This window comes from Globicephala melas, chromosome 1 (assembly GCF_963455315.2).
Source record: "Globicephala melas chromosome 1, mGloMel1.2, whole genome shotgun sequence".
Classification (NCBI taxonomy): Eukaryota; Metazoa; Chordata; class Mammalia; order Artiodactyla; family Delphinidae; genus Globicephala; species Globicephala melas.
Window position 1 is genome coordinate 59,210,734 of NC_083314.1, and position 19,994 is coordinate 59,230,727.

Consider the following 19,994-nt stretch of genomic DNA (forward strand, 5'->3'; position numbering starts at 1 on the left):
TTTTATTTTCTCACTGAACAAATCATGAATGTTTTCCCGACAGGAATATCTAAGTCTGTTTCCCATTTTTCTTATATTTAAGAAACAAGGCATTATTTCAGACATTTAAGTGGGAGATATTGTTTCTAGTAATTTAGCCATAACTATACACAGAATCTGAGGATTAACATTTACTTCATGATTCATTCCAATTAGGTATTGTACCTTAAAATGGATTGAGTTGGTAGGTGAGAAAGAGAAAAAAAGTGAGTGATGACATAATTGACTGCTATGGGGTAGGAAAATTGAGGGTAATAGTCCATAGATGACACAACTATTCTTAGTTTGCTTAGGGTGATGAAATTCTGATTGCTACCACAATTTCAGGAGAGGGACTACTAATAAGCAAAGGTAAAAAAATTTTAAAGACATAGCTTTTATGTTTTGGGGATTAAAACCATGCATTTGTGTCATATCAATAGAATTCATGTAAAATTAAAAGGTATGTAAAAAAGGAGAATTCATTTTGACATCATTGTAATTTTTCGCATTATGGATATTCCTGGGAAACTTTTTGGATGCTGTCTGGGAATTCCTCTTTACTGGCTTTGGACATATCCTCCTATTACTCACAGGAAGCGTCGTTCTATAAAGCAGCTCCAGCAGGAGCAGAGCTCCAGTGTTCTTGGCTGACCTCGCATCAGAACTGCAAGAGTGGCAGAAGCAGCAGCAACTCAGGAGGAATCTGACACCGAAACAACCACTTCACCGAACAGGTAAGTGCAAGAAGTCTTTTACTTAACTAATCTGGCCATGAAACCCAGATTATTAATATGAACAGATAGTCAAGAAGCCTTCGATAAAAGATCTGTGCAAGCTCTTATTGTATTCAGACAAGTTAAAACCTGGCTTTTCTCTTTGACCTAAATGATGAGAATCTTAACTTTTACATGTATTCATTTGGGTAAACTTCTTTGAAGTGAAGATGGTGGCAAAAGATTTCAATCCTTTATCTGAAAATCTTATGATGTCGCTCTACGCATCACTGTAGAATGATTTGAGTAACTGGTAGCCTGGGACTTCATTCTATAATTAATTTTGTACTTTCGCCCCCAGAAAAGCATTTCAAGTCTAATCTTGGGATCAAAAGAAGTCTTGAAGTCATGATTGCTTCACAGTTTCTCTCTGCTCTCACTTTCGGTAAGTCGATGCCCGTAGTTAGAAAAGGGTTTCTTATCCTTGGCACTACTGACATTTTGGACCAGATAAGTCTTCCTTGTGGGGGCTGTCCTGTGCATTGTAGGTTGTTTAGCACCATTCCTGGCCTCTCCTCACAATGTGTTGTGCCCTGGGCTAGGAGCAATTTACCTCATTGTGTCTCAGCTTCCTTACGTATAAAGAGTCGATCATAAATAACCTATTTCCCAGAGGCATTTTGAGGATTCAGTATTGTGGGTCACGTAAAGTGCCTCCGACAGTGCATATTTAGTGCCCCCCAAAGCTTAGTTATTCTGATTATTATTCTACTATTAGGCAGGTATATTGGGGAGGTTATGGTGGGCGAAGCACCAAGTGGAAGGGCAACCACAAAAGAGATACACAGTAAATGGTAGTTTCTCCATTCGTACCCATTCTTACTTTGGAAAAGGTGAAAAAAGGTTGAGTCAACCCAAACGCCACTAGATACCAAAAAAAAGACAACAAAAGGTCCAGTTAACAGAGTCAAACCATAGCAGGACTAAACTTTCCCATTCCTTTCACATTTTCCCCCTTAGTGCTTCTCCTGTTTAAAGAAAGTGGAGCCTGGTCTTACAACGCCTCCACGGAACCCATGACGTTTGATGAGGCCAGTGCTTATTGCCAGCAAAGGTACACACATCTGGTTGCAATTCAAAACCAGGAAGAGATTAAACACCTGAACTCCACATTCAGCTATTCACCAAGTTATTACTGGATCGGAATCAGAAAGGTCAACGATACCTGGACCTGGATAGGGACCCAGAAGCCTTTGACTGAAGAGGCCACAAACTGGGCTCCAGGTGAACCAAACAATAAGCAAAGCAACGAGGATTGTGTAGAGATCTACATCAAGAGAGAAAAGGACTCGGGCAAGTGGAACGATGAGAGATGCAGCAAAAAGAAGCTAGCCTTGTGCTACACAGGTAGGGAGTTTGTGGCAGCAGTGGGAGGGAGATTCAGTGTGTGAGCATCTTGACAGATTGTGGACTGTATGCAAAAACTGGTCTCTATTGTGGGAATTTTATGTTCTAAAAGATACGGTTTTAAAACATTCTGTTTGATGTTTTAAAACAGAATGTGTTTTTGCTTCTTTGTGTGAATGTAGACAAGAATGTATGTATTTATGTATACATATATGCATATATATAGGTCTATACTTATATACAGTGTGTGTACAAACACATGATACATTTTTAGCTACCTGTTGTTTATGTGCCGTAGGGGAACTCTCTTTAGAGTTTGTGATAAAGGGAATTTTCTATTTGGGGAGCCAGTTACAGCTATACCCCTGACATTAACATCAAGGTTTAAAATGGTTGAGCCTAGGGCTTCCCTGGTGGCACAGTGGTCGGGAGTCCACCTGCCGGTGCAAGGGACACGGGTTTGTGCCCTGGTCCGGGAAGATCCCACATGCCGCGGAGCGGCTGGGCCCGTGAGCCGTGGCTGCTGAGCCTGCGCGTCCGGAACCTGTGCTCTGCAACGGGAGAGGCCCCAGCAGTGAGAGGCCCGTGTAGCGCAAAAGAAAAAAAAAAAAATGGTTGAGCCTAAAACTCAGCTTTGGCATTTCATCAAGCACTTCTGTTAAAATCTCTGGCACTCTGTATCATTGGTGACATCCCCGTTACACACTATTGACCCTGAATTCCTAAAGAAACTCATTTGAAGCACAATAACAATCGTCATCACAGACTGTCTTTTCCACAGCTGCCTGTACCCCGACATCCTGCAGCGGCCACGGTGACTGTATAGAGACCGTCAACAGCCACACTTGTCAGTGCCACCCCGGCTTCACGGGACTCAAGTGTGAGCAAGGTAAGGTTTGGTCTCACCTTTTTCTTCGCTAGAGATGGTAGGAGGATTTTGTGTCCAAGCTGGCTTCGGAGTCAGGTCTGCATGCCTTCCCTTCCCTGGGGCATATGGTTTCAGAAGGTGGTTAAGAGCTGAGGCTATGAAGTCAGACCCTCCTGGCTTTGAATCCCAGATTCACCACTTATTAATTACAGCACCTTGACAACATAGTTAAACTCTCTGAGTCCCAGTTTTCTCATTGTAAAATGAGGACAATATAGTACCAACTTCACAGGCTTATGGTTTGGATGATGTGAACAAATGCAGACACAACATTTTCATAGTGCCTGCTATTCAGTAAACAGTAGTGGGCTTCCCTGGTGGCGCAGTGGTTGAGAGTCCACCTGCCGATGCAGGGGACATGGGTTCGTGCCCCTGTCCAGGAGGATCCCACATGCCACGGAGCGGCTGGGCGCGTGAGCCATGGCCGCTGAGCCTGCGCGTCCGGAGCCTGTGCTCCGCAACGGGAGAGGCCACAGCAGTGAGAGGCCCGCGTACCGCAAAAAAAAAAAAGGTCAATAAACAGTAGTTATAGTTTCCAGGGTTCTTCCCACCTGATAAGGTGAGAGAGGAGAAGAATTGATTTGGTTTCCCTTTTCAGTTGTGACCTGTCAGGCACAGGAAGCCCCTGAGCATGGAAGCCTGGTTTGCAACGACCCTTTGGGGAAATTCAGCTACAATTCTTCCTGCTATGTCAGCTGTGGGGAGGGCTATCTCCCAAGCAGCCCGGAGGCCACACAGTGCACTTCCTCCGGAGAATGGAGTGTTCCTCTTCCAGCCTGCAATGGTAAGTCTCTCTCAGAAGGCACAGAACATTCTCTAACTCATCCCTCATTGCCTTACTTTTTATCCAGTTTATACCATTTTCAGCACGTCAGGGAAAGTTCTTTTAAACTTGTCCTAATTAAACAAGTTCTAATTAAACTTGTTCTCTTGGCCAATGTATATGGCCAGTACGGTACCAGCTGGCTTTGAGAGAGGTTTTGATCCTATGTTTGACATAAGTGTTTCTGAGGCTCCGGTGATTTGTAAGAAAACACATAAAACAGTGGAACCATACTCTTAACATCTTAATGACTTTCCCCTTTCTCTGTTTAACCTCACCCATGCAACTGGACCAATTTAAGAGGATGGTAATCACGCAGCCTCAGTATACCCTTTTCTCTCTGTCTTATCTTTCTAGGCCAAAGACAAAAAAATTCTTTCCTCCAGGTCATGCTGGGTTAAAATAAATGAATGTTCTGTGTACGTCGGGATTGTTTTTTTTATCACTAGTCATAAATCCTGATCTAGAATATGTTATTTTTCTTTGTTTTTGCCTTATGTAAAATAGATCAGAGACCTGATGAGAGATCTGATAAAATAGATCAGAAACCATTTAGCATAGTCAGGGTCAATCAGAGAAGATGAAAATATCAAGAAAAAAGCATAAAAACTTTATTGGGTGTGCGCATGTCCCCAAGGATGAACGCAGGGCTTTGGGAATCTACCCTCTGATCTATCTTACTGTATTATAAATTCCAGTTCAATAAGAAGTGAATATGTCACTCTCCTGTAAAGTTCATGGTGTTCTTTCAAATCCCCAGTGGCTAAGTGTGATGCTTTGAGAAGTCCTGTCAATGGAGTTGTGAAATGTTTCCAAAGCCACGGAAGCTTCCTGTGGAACACCACCTGTGAATTTGAGTGTAATGAAGGATATAAACTCACTGGACCCCAGCACCTGCAGTGTATCTCCTCTGGGATATGGGACAACAAGAAACCAACATGTAAAGGTACGGTAGTTCTACATCAGGATTTATATTGTAAACATTCTTTTTTCTCAACCTATACTCCAAATGGGAAAGCCAGACCTGCTAATGTAAATTGGGACATGTGTTACAGCTGTGACGTGTGATGCCATCAGCCATCCTCAGAATGGCGCTGTGAGCTGTAGCCACTCCCCTGCTGGAGAGTTCACCTATAAGTCATCCTGCCACTTCACCTGTGCAGAAGGCTTCGTGTTGCAGGGGCCAGCCCAGGTTGAATGCACTACCCAGGGGCAATGGACACAGCAGGTCCCAGTTTGTGAAGGTAAGCCTGAGAGTCTCCTTTACACTCTCCCTTTCTCAAAGAGCAGCAGTCTTCAAATGTGAAGCACTGAAAATGAAACCTGATGCCTACTTTAACTACAGTAATCAGATCTGATGGGCAACATTCATCTTATATTTTTGAGATGCATATAAAAGAACTGTCCAGGGAAAGGATTGTATGTAGTAAGAGTGGATGCTTTGCTGGTTTCTTAACTGTACTGGACTAACATAACTTTATAGACATTGGCATGGAGTAAGCAGAAATCTTAATCTGAAGGGAAATCACATTAGAAAATTTACAAAGTAGGATTATGAGAACATGACTTGATTCCAAAGTACTTGTCATACCTTTCTTCTGAAATTGCTCATAACTAGCAGTGATGAAAATGTTTCAAGTGTGGTGTCAGATATAGAGACACACTTAATATATACGTAAGCGCTAAAATTTAGTTTAATTTAATTTAATAAAGCAAGATCAAGAACATTGAAAGCAAGCAGTTCTCACTATCAGGAACTGGCATTTTTGTAGCCAAATACAGCACAGAATAATTTACAGTGGAAAAAGACACAAGACAAAAACCAAACTGCAAAGCAGACAAATTTTATGTGGCTGCCTTCTTATCCTCCTTTCTTTTTGGCCTCATCTGTCAGCATCCAGGACCCATAAGTTGCTCCCTGACTACATAAAATCTTTCTCCTAACCCTGACTTCTTTCACATATCAGAACAGAGCTCAGGAACCACTGGTCCTGTTAAAGGCTGTCCTTTAATTAGTACCCCTGTCAATGAAGGGACTGGAATTGAAAGAAAACACAGCCATCTTCCCACTTGTCCAGGGACTAATGAAGAGTCTTGAATTCTCTGAGTATTCCTTTGTCCAAAGTGATCTGGGTTCAGTCGTCAAATGCCAAGTACTATCCAGTTCCACTACATTATTCTCTGACCATAATTTTGGTAGCTCTGCTTTCCCGTGAAAGCTTTGTCCAGCCCAGAGAGAGGCTACGTGAGTTGTCTTCTGAAAGACAACTAGTCTAGTGTTTCTAGTACTTCTGAAAGTTTCCAAAGTGGGTCCATGGGTGAGTTTTCCTGTGAGCACTATTGAAGAGCTAGGGACTTGGTTACCTTGGGAAATCTGTTGCTGCCCGATAAAAACAAACCTCTCATGTACTCACTCATGTCTTCCAGCTGTGAAATGTGATGCTATCCCTCAGCCCAGAAGTGGTTCAGTGAACTGTACCCATTCCCCCACTGGAGAGTTTACCTACAAGTCCTCCTGTGCCTTCAGCTGTGAGGAAGGCTTTGAATTACGTGGATCGGCTCAACTTGAGTGCACATCTCAGGGACAGTGGACACAGGAGGTCCCCTCCTGCCAAGGTAGGACTGAATTCAATCTTTAAAGGAGTATAGGTCAAGTACCTTAAAACATTTCTGAACCTAGATTGCCCCAAGGGACTTGATCCTAATTTCCTACATGCTGAAAACTAAGTAGTGCTTATAAGTTACACTTATTGGTGACTTTTCTGCCCGTTTTAAAAACGTTCCGGTAGATTTTTCTTAACCTCTACCCATGTCCTATCGTTTGCAGCGGTACAGTGTTCAAGTTTGGAGGTTCCCAGAAAGATCGACATAAACTGCAGTGGGGAGCCTGTGTTTGGCACCAAGTGTACATTTTCATGTCCTGAAGGATGGACGCTCAATGGTTCTGCGGCTCTGACATGTGGTGCCACAGGACACTGGTCTGGGATGCTGCCTACTTGTGAAGGTGAAGCATTGATTGATGGTGGTTGTCTGGGGGACAAGAGAGAAGAAAGGGAGCTAAGAAAGGAAGCTATCTGGCTGCAGTAATGAACTACCCAGTGTATCCAAGCCAGAAAGGTCAGAAATGTTACCCAGGTTAACATTAGTGGATGGACATTTCATTTTATGGGGATAAAGAGAAAACAGAAGAAGTGACATGTCAATGGAATTTTGATAAAAGGAGAGCTAGTGGGAAAAGTTGGGGGGTGGGAAGGGAAATGAGAGAGAGAGTGAGAAAAAGAGAGAGAGAGAGAGAGAGAGAGAGAGAGAGAGAGAGAGAGGGAGGGAGGGAGAGAGAGAGAGAGAGAGAGAGGTTAACCAAGGTGTGCTGTGAAAGCTTGGTAGGTTAGAGCTCTGCCTAGCCAGGCTGGGAGATAAGCTCGCAAAAGGTGGTTTGGGGCTGACCTCTAAGGCCTTTAGTACCATGTCTCTGCCTCATGTATTGAACTAGATGACTCTTCTGCTTTGTACACTGTAATCAGTGCACAAAGAAAAGGGCAAATGGACAGAACAGAAAGACTTTGAGTTTAATTCCTTCTCATGACAGTTTACCCCCCTCTGTTTCCTTAGCTCCTTCTAAGTCCCAAACTCCCTTGGCAGTTGGACTTTCTGCTGCTGGGGTCTCCCTCATGACATTAGCATCATTTCTCCTCTGGCTTCTGAAACGCCTTCAGAAGAAAGGTAAGGGCATTTATGAATGTACTCCAAAAAGGTTTTTGAAAAAAATTATTTTCTCATTGATGAGTCACGTTATCTCTCACAGATTTAAAAAGTAATTAGAATCTAGTCACTAGTCATTAAACACTAATAAACTGCAGGGTAATTAAGCAGAAGTCTTAGGGAAAGAGTTTCAGGAAATACAAATGTTAGTGTGCTAACATGGTACAACTCCAGGGGATGCTATTCACATTGAATGCCGTGGTCCCCCTGGGAGTTGTTGCAATGAGGCTGCCATAATTAGCGGTCCTGGGAAAATCAATAAAATGTTTCCAAAAATTTTATTTGGAATACAGGCTTAAATATGGGAGTATCTCAGGGGATATGCAAACACATCTAGCCACACTCCTGGTTTGTTTGACCTACAGAGTCTTTAGTATTTTTTGAATTAAGTTCTGACGTTTACAGAATAGGAAATTTCACATCTAATCCAGACCTGAGATTTCTCATGGCAAATTGGAAGACAGCAGAACCTGGCAAGCAGAGCATGTTGCTATCCGCTTGCATTAGGAAGCTGCTGTGTCCTTTGCATGAGTGCGCACTTTGCATCCCCTGCCCTGCCCCCTTGTTGCCACCAAGCTGTGTCTGGGCTCTGATAATTACAGGGGCCGTGTAGGTACTGAGTCTGCAACCCCTGATGAAAAGAGTCATATTGTTTCAGGATTTAATGTATCCTTAAAAGTCATTGAGTCTAAATGAATGGTTTTCTTTCTCTTGCAGCAAAAAAATTTGTTCCTGCCAGGTAAGCTGCACTCTTGTATAAAGCATGCCATTGAACATTTTACACATTTTTCTCTCTTCATGCTGGAAACCAGTGCTTTACTCAGTGTTCTCATGTATTCCACAGCAGCTGCCAAAGCCTTCAATCAGATGGATCCTACCAAACGATTTCCGAGTTAACTTAAGTCCAAAGGAATCAGGTAAGACTTGAAAATCACATATGGTTTTGAAAGAAGATATCTTCTCTACATGTTCTGTTGCTCCTGGAACCTTCTGAACCTGCAGTGTCTAGGGAGGAAATCACCACCTTCATGTTATCCTAGGGCATGTTGTTTCATGTTTTTGTCGGAGGAGAGGAAAGGAACAAGGATCTGGCCTTTATGGAGTCATTTCATTGATGAACATGAATAATAATAATAGCTAACCCTTATATGGCACTTACTATGTTCTAGGAACCGTTCTAAGCTAGGAATTATATGAGATAAGGGCTATTGTATTTATTATTATATAGGTGAAGGAAATGAGGCACAGAGAACTTAATGCCGAAAATCTCAAAACTAGTAAGTGGTATAGCCAGGATTCACACCCAGGCAGTCTGACTCTAAAAGCTGTGTTCTTAACCACTCTGCTCTGCTTTGTGACAATTTGGAAGGCTCAAGTCCCCTCTGAATAGATGTTTTTTAATTAATAGACATTTTTGTGTGTGCAGTTTCAGGTTCACAGAAAATTCAGTAGAAAGTACAGAGTTCCAGCATAGCCCCTCATGCCCTCCAATTTCCTCTATTATTTTTTTAAAATTTATTTATTTATTTTATTTTCGGCTGTGTTGGGTCTTCATTGCTGCCCGCGGGCTTTCTCTAGTTGCGGCGAGCGGGGACTCCCCTTGCTGCGGTGCACGGGCTTCTCATTGCGGTGGCTTCTCTTGTTGCAGAGCACGGGCTCTAGGTGCGCGGGCTTCAGTAGTTGTGGCCGCGGGCTCAGTAGTTGTGGCTCGCGGGCCCTAGAGCGCAGGCTCAGTAGTTGTGGTGCACGGGTTTAGTTGCTCCATGGCATGTGGGATCTTCCCGGACCAGGGCTCGAACCCGTGTCCCCTGCATTGGCAGGTGGATTCTCAACCACTGTGCCACCAGGGAAGCCCTCCTCTATTATTAACATCTTACATTTGTATGGTATTTTCTTACAATCGATGGGCCAGTATTGATATATTATTATTAACTAAATCCCACAGTTTACAGTAGGGTTCACTCCTGGTTTTGTATATTCCATGGGTTTTGACAAATGTATAATGACATGTATCCGCCATTACAGTATCCTACAGAATAGTTTCACTATCCCAGCTATATAGGATGTTGCAGTTTGTATCTGGACTAGCCTTGTGAGAGTGCACACAGTTGTCTGTGCTAGAAGGGGAATTTTGTCGCTGCTGTTAGTATGCAAAATATTAAATGTCCTGCCCGCATGCACTCTTATCATTGCAGGAGCACAGGTACATTAGGGAACTAGAACGATACCCTGAAGACGGCAGAGACAGAGAGGTCTGCTTGGGTCTCTGGCCCTACTCACCTACTACACACGCTGGCTGCCTTTATAGCTGGGACTATGGTACCTACAAGGACTTCAACGGACTAAAATCCAGTGGGCAAGTCCAGCCTGCCACCAAAAAGACTCAGTTTTCTCCTTTCCAGTGCTGGCTACTGGAAGGAAAGAATATTCGCTTCCATGCGAGAGTAAAGAGACTAAGGCTCTGGAATCTCAGAATTCCTTTTCTAACTCACCCTTCACTCACTGGGAAATCTTGTGGTGCAACACGCTATTCTGTGGCGCTGTTTCTTTCTTTTGTCCCTCACAGTGTTTCAACTGCTGCTTATGTAGTTGCTGTCATTGGGATGAATAATACGTGTCAAGAGTTTAGAGGAAACAAATTGGTCAAAGATATTCTATTAACAGACCTGGAAAAAAAATGACAAATTTTTAATGTCATGGGGTGACGACATGGGAAAGGTTGTTAATGGTGGAAATTCTATTTAGCACTCTGTGGGAGTGCAAACACTGTCTCAATCACTTTTATCCCTGTGGGATTCAGTGCTTTTTAAAGTGTTTTTTAGAGGCTGTGTGTTCTTTTTACTTGCATTGACTATAGTATAAAGTCCATAAGTCTTAATTCAGTACAAGTGTGGTAGGGACTTTAAAATATGTAAATATTAGGACTATAATATAATAGTCCCTGTGGTAGGGACTTTAAAATATGTAAATATTAGGACGATATTAATTCAGTACAAGTGTGGTAGGGACTTTAAAATATGTAAATATTAGTCCTATAATAATTAGGACTATAAATATTAGGACTATAATAAAAGTTGCTTATCCCAGATCTTTATTAACAAATTCTAAAGTTTCATCTGTAGTAAATGTATTTCAAAAAGGGCAAATACTGTGCCCTAGCAATGCATAAACCAGTATAAAGTTCTGAATGTTTGACTACAGTTTCTTTAAAAACCATGAGTAGTCTCAGGAGAGCAGAATCCGCATGGCAACACACTTGTACACTGTCAGGTATTTTTTCATAGCTATATGGTTTCTATGATGAAAAACTTCCAGGAGGTTAAATGTTCTGATTTGATAAAAGCATAAATGCAAACAAACAAAGGTACAGTTTTATGAATGTCTTTCTTAAAAAAAAACATATAGATATATAAATGTGTTTTGCATTACTACAAAGATGTTTGTCAGATGTGATGTGTCAACATACAATTCTTGTATATTACATAAGATTTTAAATCCATGCTAGAAACATACCATGTAATGGATCTGTCCAGTGGATTTTTTTTAAAGTCAAGATGTCTAATAAGTATTCCCTAATTGTCTTATTCTGTCCGTTCGGGTGTTCTTAAACAGAGGAAAGCCTGAATGAGCAAGTATTTGTATTTATTTATAAGAGAGTTTAAAATTCCTAAGGAATCCCTAGTCATTGGTTGATCACTGGCCATAAGAGATACTGGGCCAGCAATTGGCAAAGCTGCCCCAACCTTGCAGGATAGTATAAGAATCCAAATTCTCCCACCCTTTCATTAACTTAGGATGTGTTGAAAAAGCAAAATTTCAGAGAAGTGCTGGCTGCACACTGGCAAAGACAAAACCAAAAGGAAACAGGGAGATATGATAAGGATCAGAACAGCAGAGGTTTTTAAGGGGCAAAAGAACTCTGGGAAATAAAGGAGAGAGAGAGAAAAAAAAAACAAGTATTATGAGCAGGCTACATATGGAATGAATTACTGTTTTCTTTGAAATTGTTCAAATGTTGTAAATATTTGTATATACTGCATTGGAAATAGCTGTGTGAAATATAAATGTGGTCTGTGTTTGGGTTTTATAAAGTATTTAAAATTATGATTTAAAATGTTTTAAGTATGTATTTATTTAAGCTTATGTCATACCTATTGTATTTGACATGGCATTATGAAGTTTTATAATAAACGTTTATATTTAGCCCTGTGTACAGGCTCTTTCTTAAAAATTCTGTTTTACTTAGATAAAAGATACCATAAAATTCACCCTTTTTAAGTGTACAATCCAACAGCTTTTGGTATATTTACAAGATCCTGTGACCATCACTGCTATCTAACTCTGGAACACTTCTATCTCCCCCAAAAGAGACCCAGGACCCATTAGAAGTCACTCTCCATCTTCACCAGCCACTGGTAACTACTAATCTACTTTTTGCCTCTATAAATTTACTTATTGTGGACATTTCATACAAATAGAATCATACAGTACGTAGCCTGTTGTGTCTAGCTTCTTTCATTTAACATAATGTTTTCAAGGTTCAGCCATTTTGTACCATGTATCAGTACTCCATTCCTTTTTATAAACTGAATAATACTCTATTGTATGAATATGCCACATTTTCTTTTTCCATTCATCAACTGATGGACATTTGGATTGTTTCTGCTTTTTGGCTATTGTGAATAATGCTGCTATGAACATTCATGCACAAGTTTTTGAGTAGGCTTATGTTTTCAGTTCTCTTGGACATATACCCAGAAATGGAATTGTTGGGTCATATGGTAACTTCACGTTTTACTTTTTGAGGAACTGCCAAGTTGTTTCCCGGAAGGGTAGCACCATTTCACAACCCCACCAGCAATGTATGAAAGTTCCTATTTCTCCATATTCTGTTCAATACTTGTTATTTTCTGTCATTTTGATTATCACCACCCTAATGGGTATGAAGTAGTATACATACGGGCTTTTGCATCAATACTCTACAGTTGTCTGAAAAAGTATTAATAATCTGAAAACAGTCATTAAGCTCAATGAAACAAAGACTCCTGGTGTCTTTGCATCATGCCAGTCTCAATTCTAGGCTGCTCAAGTCAACCAATTCATCTTGATTTATTCTGCAGACTCAGTTATTCTCCAGGATTAGAGCCACGGCTGTTTTTTCCCACCCAAAATATGTGTCTTCTCTTTTCTAGAATAGTGTCAATGCACAAAGCCTGGTGTGTACCAAACTAAAAACCACCTCAACAATCTCATCGCTATCAAAGAATCCGAATACCTGAATTTCCTAAGAAAACATGGTTTAACTTTTGGCTTGGTTATCCAGACTAAAAAAGAAGAAATGTGGCTATAACACTGTTACAGACTACGGTTGTTTTCACTTTGATTTTATACTTCTTAGCTCAAAGTATTACTTAAGAGAAAATTAAAGAAAAAATGAAAAATAAGGATAGATTCTGCTAATTAGGGCTGTTTTCATGTAGGACTGAAATGGGTACACACTTGAGACATCAGCTTGAAGTGCAGAAAAAGCAGGAATGTTAGCTTTTCCAGGTCTAAAAAAAAAAAGAGAGTAAATTGAACAAATTAAATGTATTCAGAAGGGAAACAGGTGCCCAAGTCAAAGGGACATAGGCAAGTAGAAAGCACAGAAGTGCAAAGTAGAACAGTTCTTGGAATCAGCAGATTAAAAGATTAGAAAAGAACTTTTTAATGAAAGAAAACAAACATCTACCTAAACAGAAAGCGTTTGTTCTTCTTTCAATTGGAAATAATAAATATAGATTCTACCTCAAAATTTTAGGATCTCTCTCCCAAAAGATTCTAAGCCAAGAGAAATTAAAATATTTCTCTCTTCATTTACACATATATATAGTCATGCTGCTGATTTATAAAATCATTTTACTGCAAAGGGGCATGTAGCAATAAGACGAGCCTCCTGTCTTACCAATCAACCAATCAATCAATTAATAAAACCACAACAGACTTTTGGTCAAAATCAAGGAGATTTTTTCCCCTCTCCTTGATCTCCCAATGGTGCCAAATCCTGTCAATAGTCCCTTTAGTAACTTTCATCCACTGATTCCCACTGATAGCTCTCAGAACGGCACCTCTTTAATTCTCTCACAGCCCATATTCTTCCTTCCTTTAATTGTGATTAAATAATTATATGTGTAGCTATTTGTTGAATATCTGTCTTCCCCACTGGATTTTAAGTTTCTCAGGAGTAGGAACAAATTACCTTATTCATTGCTATATATCTAGAAACGGGCATATTCCTGACACATAGTAGATACTCGACAAATATTTATTGAATCAATGAATAAATAAGTGGATAAACGAAAGCACATTTGGGCTCATCCTAAGGAGCAGGACTGCTTTTCGCAAATGGAATGAGTTGTCTCAGAAGGCAAAAATTTTAAAGCCAGTTATATAGCAAAATATGTTTCGCAACAGTACAGCATGGAATGGAAATAAAGAAGGAGCAAACTGATGGCTAGAAACAAAGGAGCTAGTTAATGGCCTAGAGGTTCAGTGAGGTAGAATTAAGAGGCAATGCAATGAGATACTTGAGTAATAAATTACAAGAATAGGACACTGTGATTAAAGAGTGGGATGCTTGATTATATGATTTTTTGAGTTGATAACATTTAAGGGTGATGGCAAGGTTCTGGCTATGTCCAGGAGAGAAGGTAGCTCAAGCTGAGTGGAGAAGCATGCTATTGTAGAACTGGGAATCCAAGCTCTGGGATGGGTAGTGCACCTGGATAGTGATGTCATATGGGATTACAGGAGTTGCTTAAAGAGGAAGGAAGTCCAGGAGCTAGGTGCCAAAGTCATCAGTGTATGAGGGGCTGGTAGGTCGCTGCAATGAAAACAGTGAGAAGATCATATATCTCAAGGTCATGAGCTTCAAAGGAGGAGGGTTATTTTATTTCTTTCTTCCTTTTTTTTTTTACAAGGGGCTGGAAGAACAAAGATTGGTAAGAGGCATTCATCATAAAGGAGGACAATCAACTCTGCTTTCCAACCCTGAGGTGTGTGGAGTGTGAGAGAACATTATCACCTTGAGAGATCTGCAGGGGAAGTGATGCTCTTGGGAGGTCAGGTTCTATTAAAGCAGGAGGTAGAAGAAAGTTTTGGAGAGGAACTGGAGGATATATCGGAGTTTGTTGATTGTAAAACAGGAACTACAGAGGATGGCAAGGAAGAGTGTGGGAAGAAAAGAAAGGTCAGGTCAGGAGATAGCAACTTGGATGAATTGTCTAGGAAATGGAAGGTGATCAGAGGGGCTTACACTCCAAGTGTAAGGAAAATAGGCAGCCGTGGTGGATTTGGTCTTGAAAGGACTGTGGAGGAGGATGGACATTTAGGTCTAACTCTGGCCTGGAGTGAGGTCTACTGGTTGTTGTGTGGGGCTGTGCATTCCTTCTAGCCATGATAAACTAATGCTGGCAACTGCAGTGAATGCAGCCTTGGCTGGCAGCAGTGAAGAAGTCAACCTTGTGGTCATCTTCATTGGGAGTGTAGGCTAGGGAAAGGTTGGGCATTTGTCATTTTTATGGACGTAGGCTGCTGCTTTCAATGGCATTCGATGACCCTTCCCTCAGCTATCTCATGGTGGGCAAATGGTCCTTCAGTATTCCAATCTCTCTGATTTTGTGATGGTTTTATAGTGCTCACCTACTCAATCTAGTTCTACCCTTTGGGGACCATGAAATAGCCTAATAATTACTCTTCTCCTGACCATCCTTTAAGTCACTGCTACCATGTCCCTGTGACCTTCGTACGCCAAATATTCTCTTTAGGCTGACTGTGCACTATTATTTTTTAATTTAGGCAAAATTTATACAACATAAATGCAACCATTTTAAAGTGTACAATTCAGAATACTATTTAGTACATTCACAATATTATGCAACCTTCACCTCTATCTAGTTGAAAACATTTTCATCAAAAGAAAATCCTGTACCCATTAAGCAGTCAGTCCCTCTCTCCCCTCCCCCTAGCGCCTGGCAGTCATCACTTTGCTTTCTGTCTCTATGAACTTATTTATTCTAGATATTTCATATACATGGAATCACACAATATCTGTCCTTTTGTGACTGGCTTCATATACATGGAATCACACAATATTTGTCCTTTTGTGACTGGCTTCTTTCACTTAGCATAATGTTTTCAAGATTCATCTGTGTTACAGCATATATCAGGACTTCATTCCTTTTTATGGCTGAGTCATATTCTATAGCATAGGTAAATGTGTATTAAATTTAAAGCAAATTTCTCACTGTATTCCCCCCAAAGATGTTTTCAACAAATGTAAGATCCGTCCGTATGATTCAAAGGCATCCATATGACAAAAAGCTTTGATAAAAGCCAAAAAACACAGCATTGGTGAACTCAGTGAGAGGAATATAGTGAGAGGCTAAGCTGATGTGGTGAAGTCTCCTAGAAATCTACCTTGATATAAGAGCAGAATTTAAAATGTATGAAAAAGTGAATGGATTGCATGCATATTTGACAATGGTCACTACATAGCTCCCACACACACCATAAATAAATAAATATGGAAAGAAAGAAAGAAAGCAAGCAAGCAAGCTTTGGATGGGACCTAAGGTTCCTCCATCTCTCTGACTAGGGCCTCAAGTGTTGGGATACCATGTAGACATCATGCAACCCTGGGACATGATATAATTTTGGCTGGGTGCCAGAAGACCAAAACTAGCTTTCTGAAGAAAACCCTGGCTATTTCTACAATTTTTAAAGAAGAACAGAAGTGTCCAGAAAACTAATAGCATAACAAAGATATCCAGAAAAATAATGACTAAGAAGAAAAGGTAAAGTCTTCCTTTTAAAAAAATGTCATTTATAGTTTATGACCATGAAGGGGGTTGTTTATCCATTTATCCATCCTTTTGTTTAACTGATATTTACTGAATGCTGGACCTTCTCCTTCTGGAAATATGGAGGATCAATATTCTGAAAACCCCTACCAGTATAATATTAACATTTGCTAGGTGGATTACAACAGCTTGCTTTAAATGAATAGCTGAGCTTACAAAAAACCATGGGAATCTCAGAGGACAAAAATGACCAGGGAGCAGGGACCTGACCATCCAAGACTTTGTAAGCCAATGTAAGGACTTTAGATTTTACTCTGGGTGGGATGAGAAGCCGTTGGAGGGTTTTGAACAGGGGAGTGAAGTGGTCTGACTTGTGTTCTTTCGTGCTTGTTATCTTCTCCCCCTGTCCAACTGTCATCTAGCATCCATTCCCACCATTCCCTGCTCAGTTTCCCCAGGGGGCTGACCTCTGCAGATTGCATCACCAAGTCACTGGTGGGTTGGTTTCCAATTGGTTTAACTAATAAGGGGCTCCTAAAGGAGATCAGAGAATGAGAAGAGACAGTGGTCAGGGTGTTTCTCACCCATTCTTTTCCCGCTTTGGTGCTCTTTCTGGAAGCAGCTGCATCCTTCCTCCACTACGACTTCTCCTCTAGGGTCCCAGTCCTCACTGGGTCATGATACACTATCTCCTCCCCTTGAATTTTTAGTCCCAGAGATGCAACAGCTTCCTATATTGCCAGTCCCTGGATAGCTCATTTTCTTTTGTTTGTTCTCTTAACCTTGTTGTTAATCTGTTGTAAGTGGCCCCTCCATTAAAGGCTCTTCAGTGGGTGAAGAATTCACCCATCTGGGGTCAATTTTGTTTCTGGCTGGGCCCCTGAATTATACACATTTTAGCTGAATCACTTAAGTTATTTTGTTGAAAACAGGCTATAAGAGGAAAAGAGTAGAAACATGGAGTCCAGGTGGGAGGCTTTTGTAGCAATAACATAGATGAGAGATGATGGTGGTTTGGATGTGTAATAAAATAGAAGTGAGTGAATACTGAAAATATTTTGATGATAAAGCCAAAATATTGCTGACATATTGGATATGAGTTGTGAGAACAAGAGAGGAGTCCCAGTGAACTCGAAATCTTTGGCTTATGTAACTGGAAGGATGGGGTTATAATTTACTGAGATGGGAAAGGCTGTGGGAAGAGCCCACCAGGTTTGGAGGAAATTCAGAAGTTCAGTTCGATACATGTACAGTTTGAGAGGCTTATAAAGGAACTAAATGGAAATATGAGGTAGGCATTTGGCTGGGAATGGGGAACATTCCCAGGGCAGGGGGATGGGCTGGATGCAAACATAAATTTGAAAGTCATCAGCATTTAGCTGGTAATCAAAGTGAAGAGACTGGATTGGATCATCAAGTTTGTGAAGGTAAATAAGAAGAGAAAAACAGTGGACACTGGAGTACTCCAAAGATTTTGTGGTTGGACAGATGAGGGAGAATCAACAAATGAAACAGAGAAGGACTAGTCAGGGAAGTAGGAGGAAATCTAGGAGCTGATTGGTCAAATAAGATGAGGACAGATAACTGGCTTTTGGCTTCATTGAATTGGAAGACCTTGGCAAGAGCAGTCTCAGGTGTGGTTGGAAGCCCGGTTGGACAAGGGTTGAGAGAATTGAAGGAAAGGACTTAGAAACACTGGTCTAGACATGTCTTTGGGGAGTAGCAGGAGTACTGGCACTGCCGGGTCTTCTTGGCTAAGGTTGGTCCCCACTTCAATATGTCTTCCGAGCTCCTTCCAGCAGTGCAGCTTAACCATCAAGAGCATAGATTCCAGTACCGACTGGCCCTGGTTCAAAACCCCAGCCGTGTCTCTTACTAGCTCTGTGACTAAGGCAACTTTCTTAACCTCTCTGAGACTTTTAAAAATGGGGATAATAATGGTATCCACTGGGGAGCAGTAATATTTAAGCTTTATAAAGGTTAAATAAGGTAATAAATATGGAGTGTTGAGCTCTACAGCTATCGTTATTCTTTTTAAAAATGCTAATCTGATTATGTCAGTGACTCTTTCTTTCTATTACCCTCCATCATACAGGTCCTAATTTTATATGCAGACTATCTCCTTTACATCTTAGCCTCCAGAAACGTAAATGTACCTGTAGGCCCTGAAACCCGCTAGGGCAAAAAGTTAGAGCTGCTTTGCTCCCTTCAGGACTTACTTTTAGGAGGTGCCATTAACAAGAATGTCCACTAGAGGGTGAGCAAGGAAAGAGGGAGGAGAAAGCTGAAATTAATCCAGTCTTTTGGGTTAGCTCTACTGAAGTTTAACACACTGTAAATTTGTCTGAAATAATGTTTTTTTTTCCCATTCTTTCTTATTTTTAAATTTAATTTGTTTTTTATACAGCAGGTTCTTATTAGTTATCTATTTTATACATATTAGTGTATACATGTCAATCCCAATCTCCCAATTCATCACACCACCACCACCCCCTCCCCACTCTCCCCCCTTGGTGTCCATACATTTGTTCTCTACATCTGTGTCTCTCAAAATAATGTTTTGATTGTGTGGTGCTTTCAATTATCAGGGGCCTTCTACCATGGATAACCAGGAGTTAGTCTAATGTTTATAAAAAGAAAGGAGAGAGACAGAGACAGAGACAGACAGAGACAGAGAGGAGAAGAAGAAGGAGAAGGAGAAGGAGAAGGAGAAGGAGAAGGAGAAGGAGAAGGAGAAGGAGAAGGAGAAGGAGAAGGAGAAGGAGAAGGAGAAGAAGAAGAAGAAGAAGAAGAAGAAGAAGAAGAAGGAGAAGGAGAAGGAGAAGAAGAAGAAGAAGAAGAAGGAGAAGAAGAAGAAGAAGAAGAAGAAGAAGAAGAAGAAGAAGAAGAGGGAGGAGGAGGAGGAGGAGGAGGAGGAGGGGAAGGAGGAGAAGGAGAAGGAGAAGAAAGAAGGAGGAGGAGGAGGAGAAGGAGGAGGAGAAGAAAGGAGGAGGAGGAGGAGGAGGAGAAGAAGAAGAAGGAGAAGGAGAAGGAGAAGGAGAAGAAGAAGAAGGAGGAGGAGGAGGAGGAGGAGAAGGAGGAGAAGGAGAAGGAGAAGGAGAAGAAAGGAGGAGGAGGAGGAGGAGAAGAAGAAGAAGAAGGAGAAGGAGAAGGAGGAGAAGGAGAAGGAGAAGAAGGAGAAGGAGAAGAAAGAAGGAGGAGAAGGAGGAGGAGGAGGAGGAGAAGGAAGAGAGGGAGAAGAGGAAGAAAAAGAAGGGGAGGAGGAGAAGGAGGAGATTGGAAGGATGGAAGGAATGAAGGGAGGGAGGGAGGAAGTGAGGAAGGAAATAGTGAAGGAAGAAGGGAGAATCTAGCAATAATGTCCTTGGTCAGCAGCTCTTTTTTTCTCAGGGTAGGTGTTAGATACCAGACTAGGAAAGGGGTGCGGAAAGAGGAACAGAAGAGGTGGGGGAAGGGGAGGGATCAGGGGAGGGGGAGGATGTGAACCTTGGTTAGAGAAATAA

The 19,994-nt window shown here is 41.2% G+C and overlaps 1 protein-coding gene across 1 annotated transcript; it reads left to right on the forward strand.

The window, feature by feature from the left end:
* Window positions 1-1,142: 1,142 nt before the first annotated feature.
* Window positions 1,143-8,553, forward strand: SELE (selectin E). The gene is made up of 11 exons (XM_030875528.2): window positions 1,143-1,179; window positions 1,755-2,141; window positions 2,923-3,030; window positions 3,668-3,853; window positions 4,653-4,838; window positions 4,948-5,136; window positions 6,320-6,508; window positions 6,720-6,896; window positions 7,502-7,612; window positions 8,369-8,390; window positions 8,496-8,553. The coding sequence occupies exons 1-11, from the start codon at window positions 1,143-1,145 to the stop codon at window positions 8,551-8,553; spliced, it is 1,650 nt and encodes a 549-aa protein (XP_030731388.2).
* Window positions 8,554-19,994: the final 11,441 nt, after the last annotated feature.

Coding starts and splice junctions, on each gene's coding strand:
- SELE (XM_030875528.2), top strand. CDS start 1,143: ATGATTGCTTCACAGTTTCTCTCTGCTCTCACTTTCG. Junction 4,839..4,947: donor CAAGAAACCAACATGTAAAG/GTACGGTAGTTC, acceptor CATGTGTTACAG/CTGTGACGTGTGATGCCATC. Junction 5,137..6,319: donor GCAGGTCCCAGTTTGTGAAG/GTAAGCCTGAGA, acceptor CATGTCTTCCAG/CTGTGAAATGTGATGCTATC.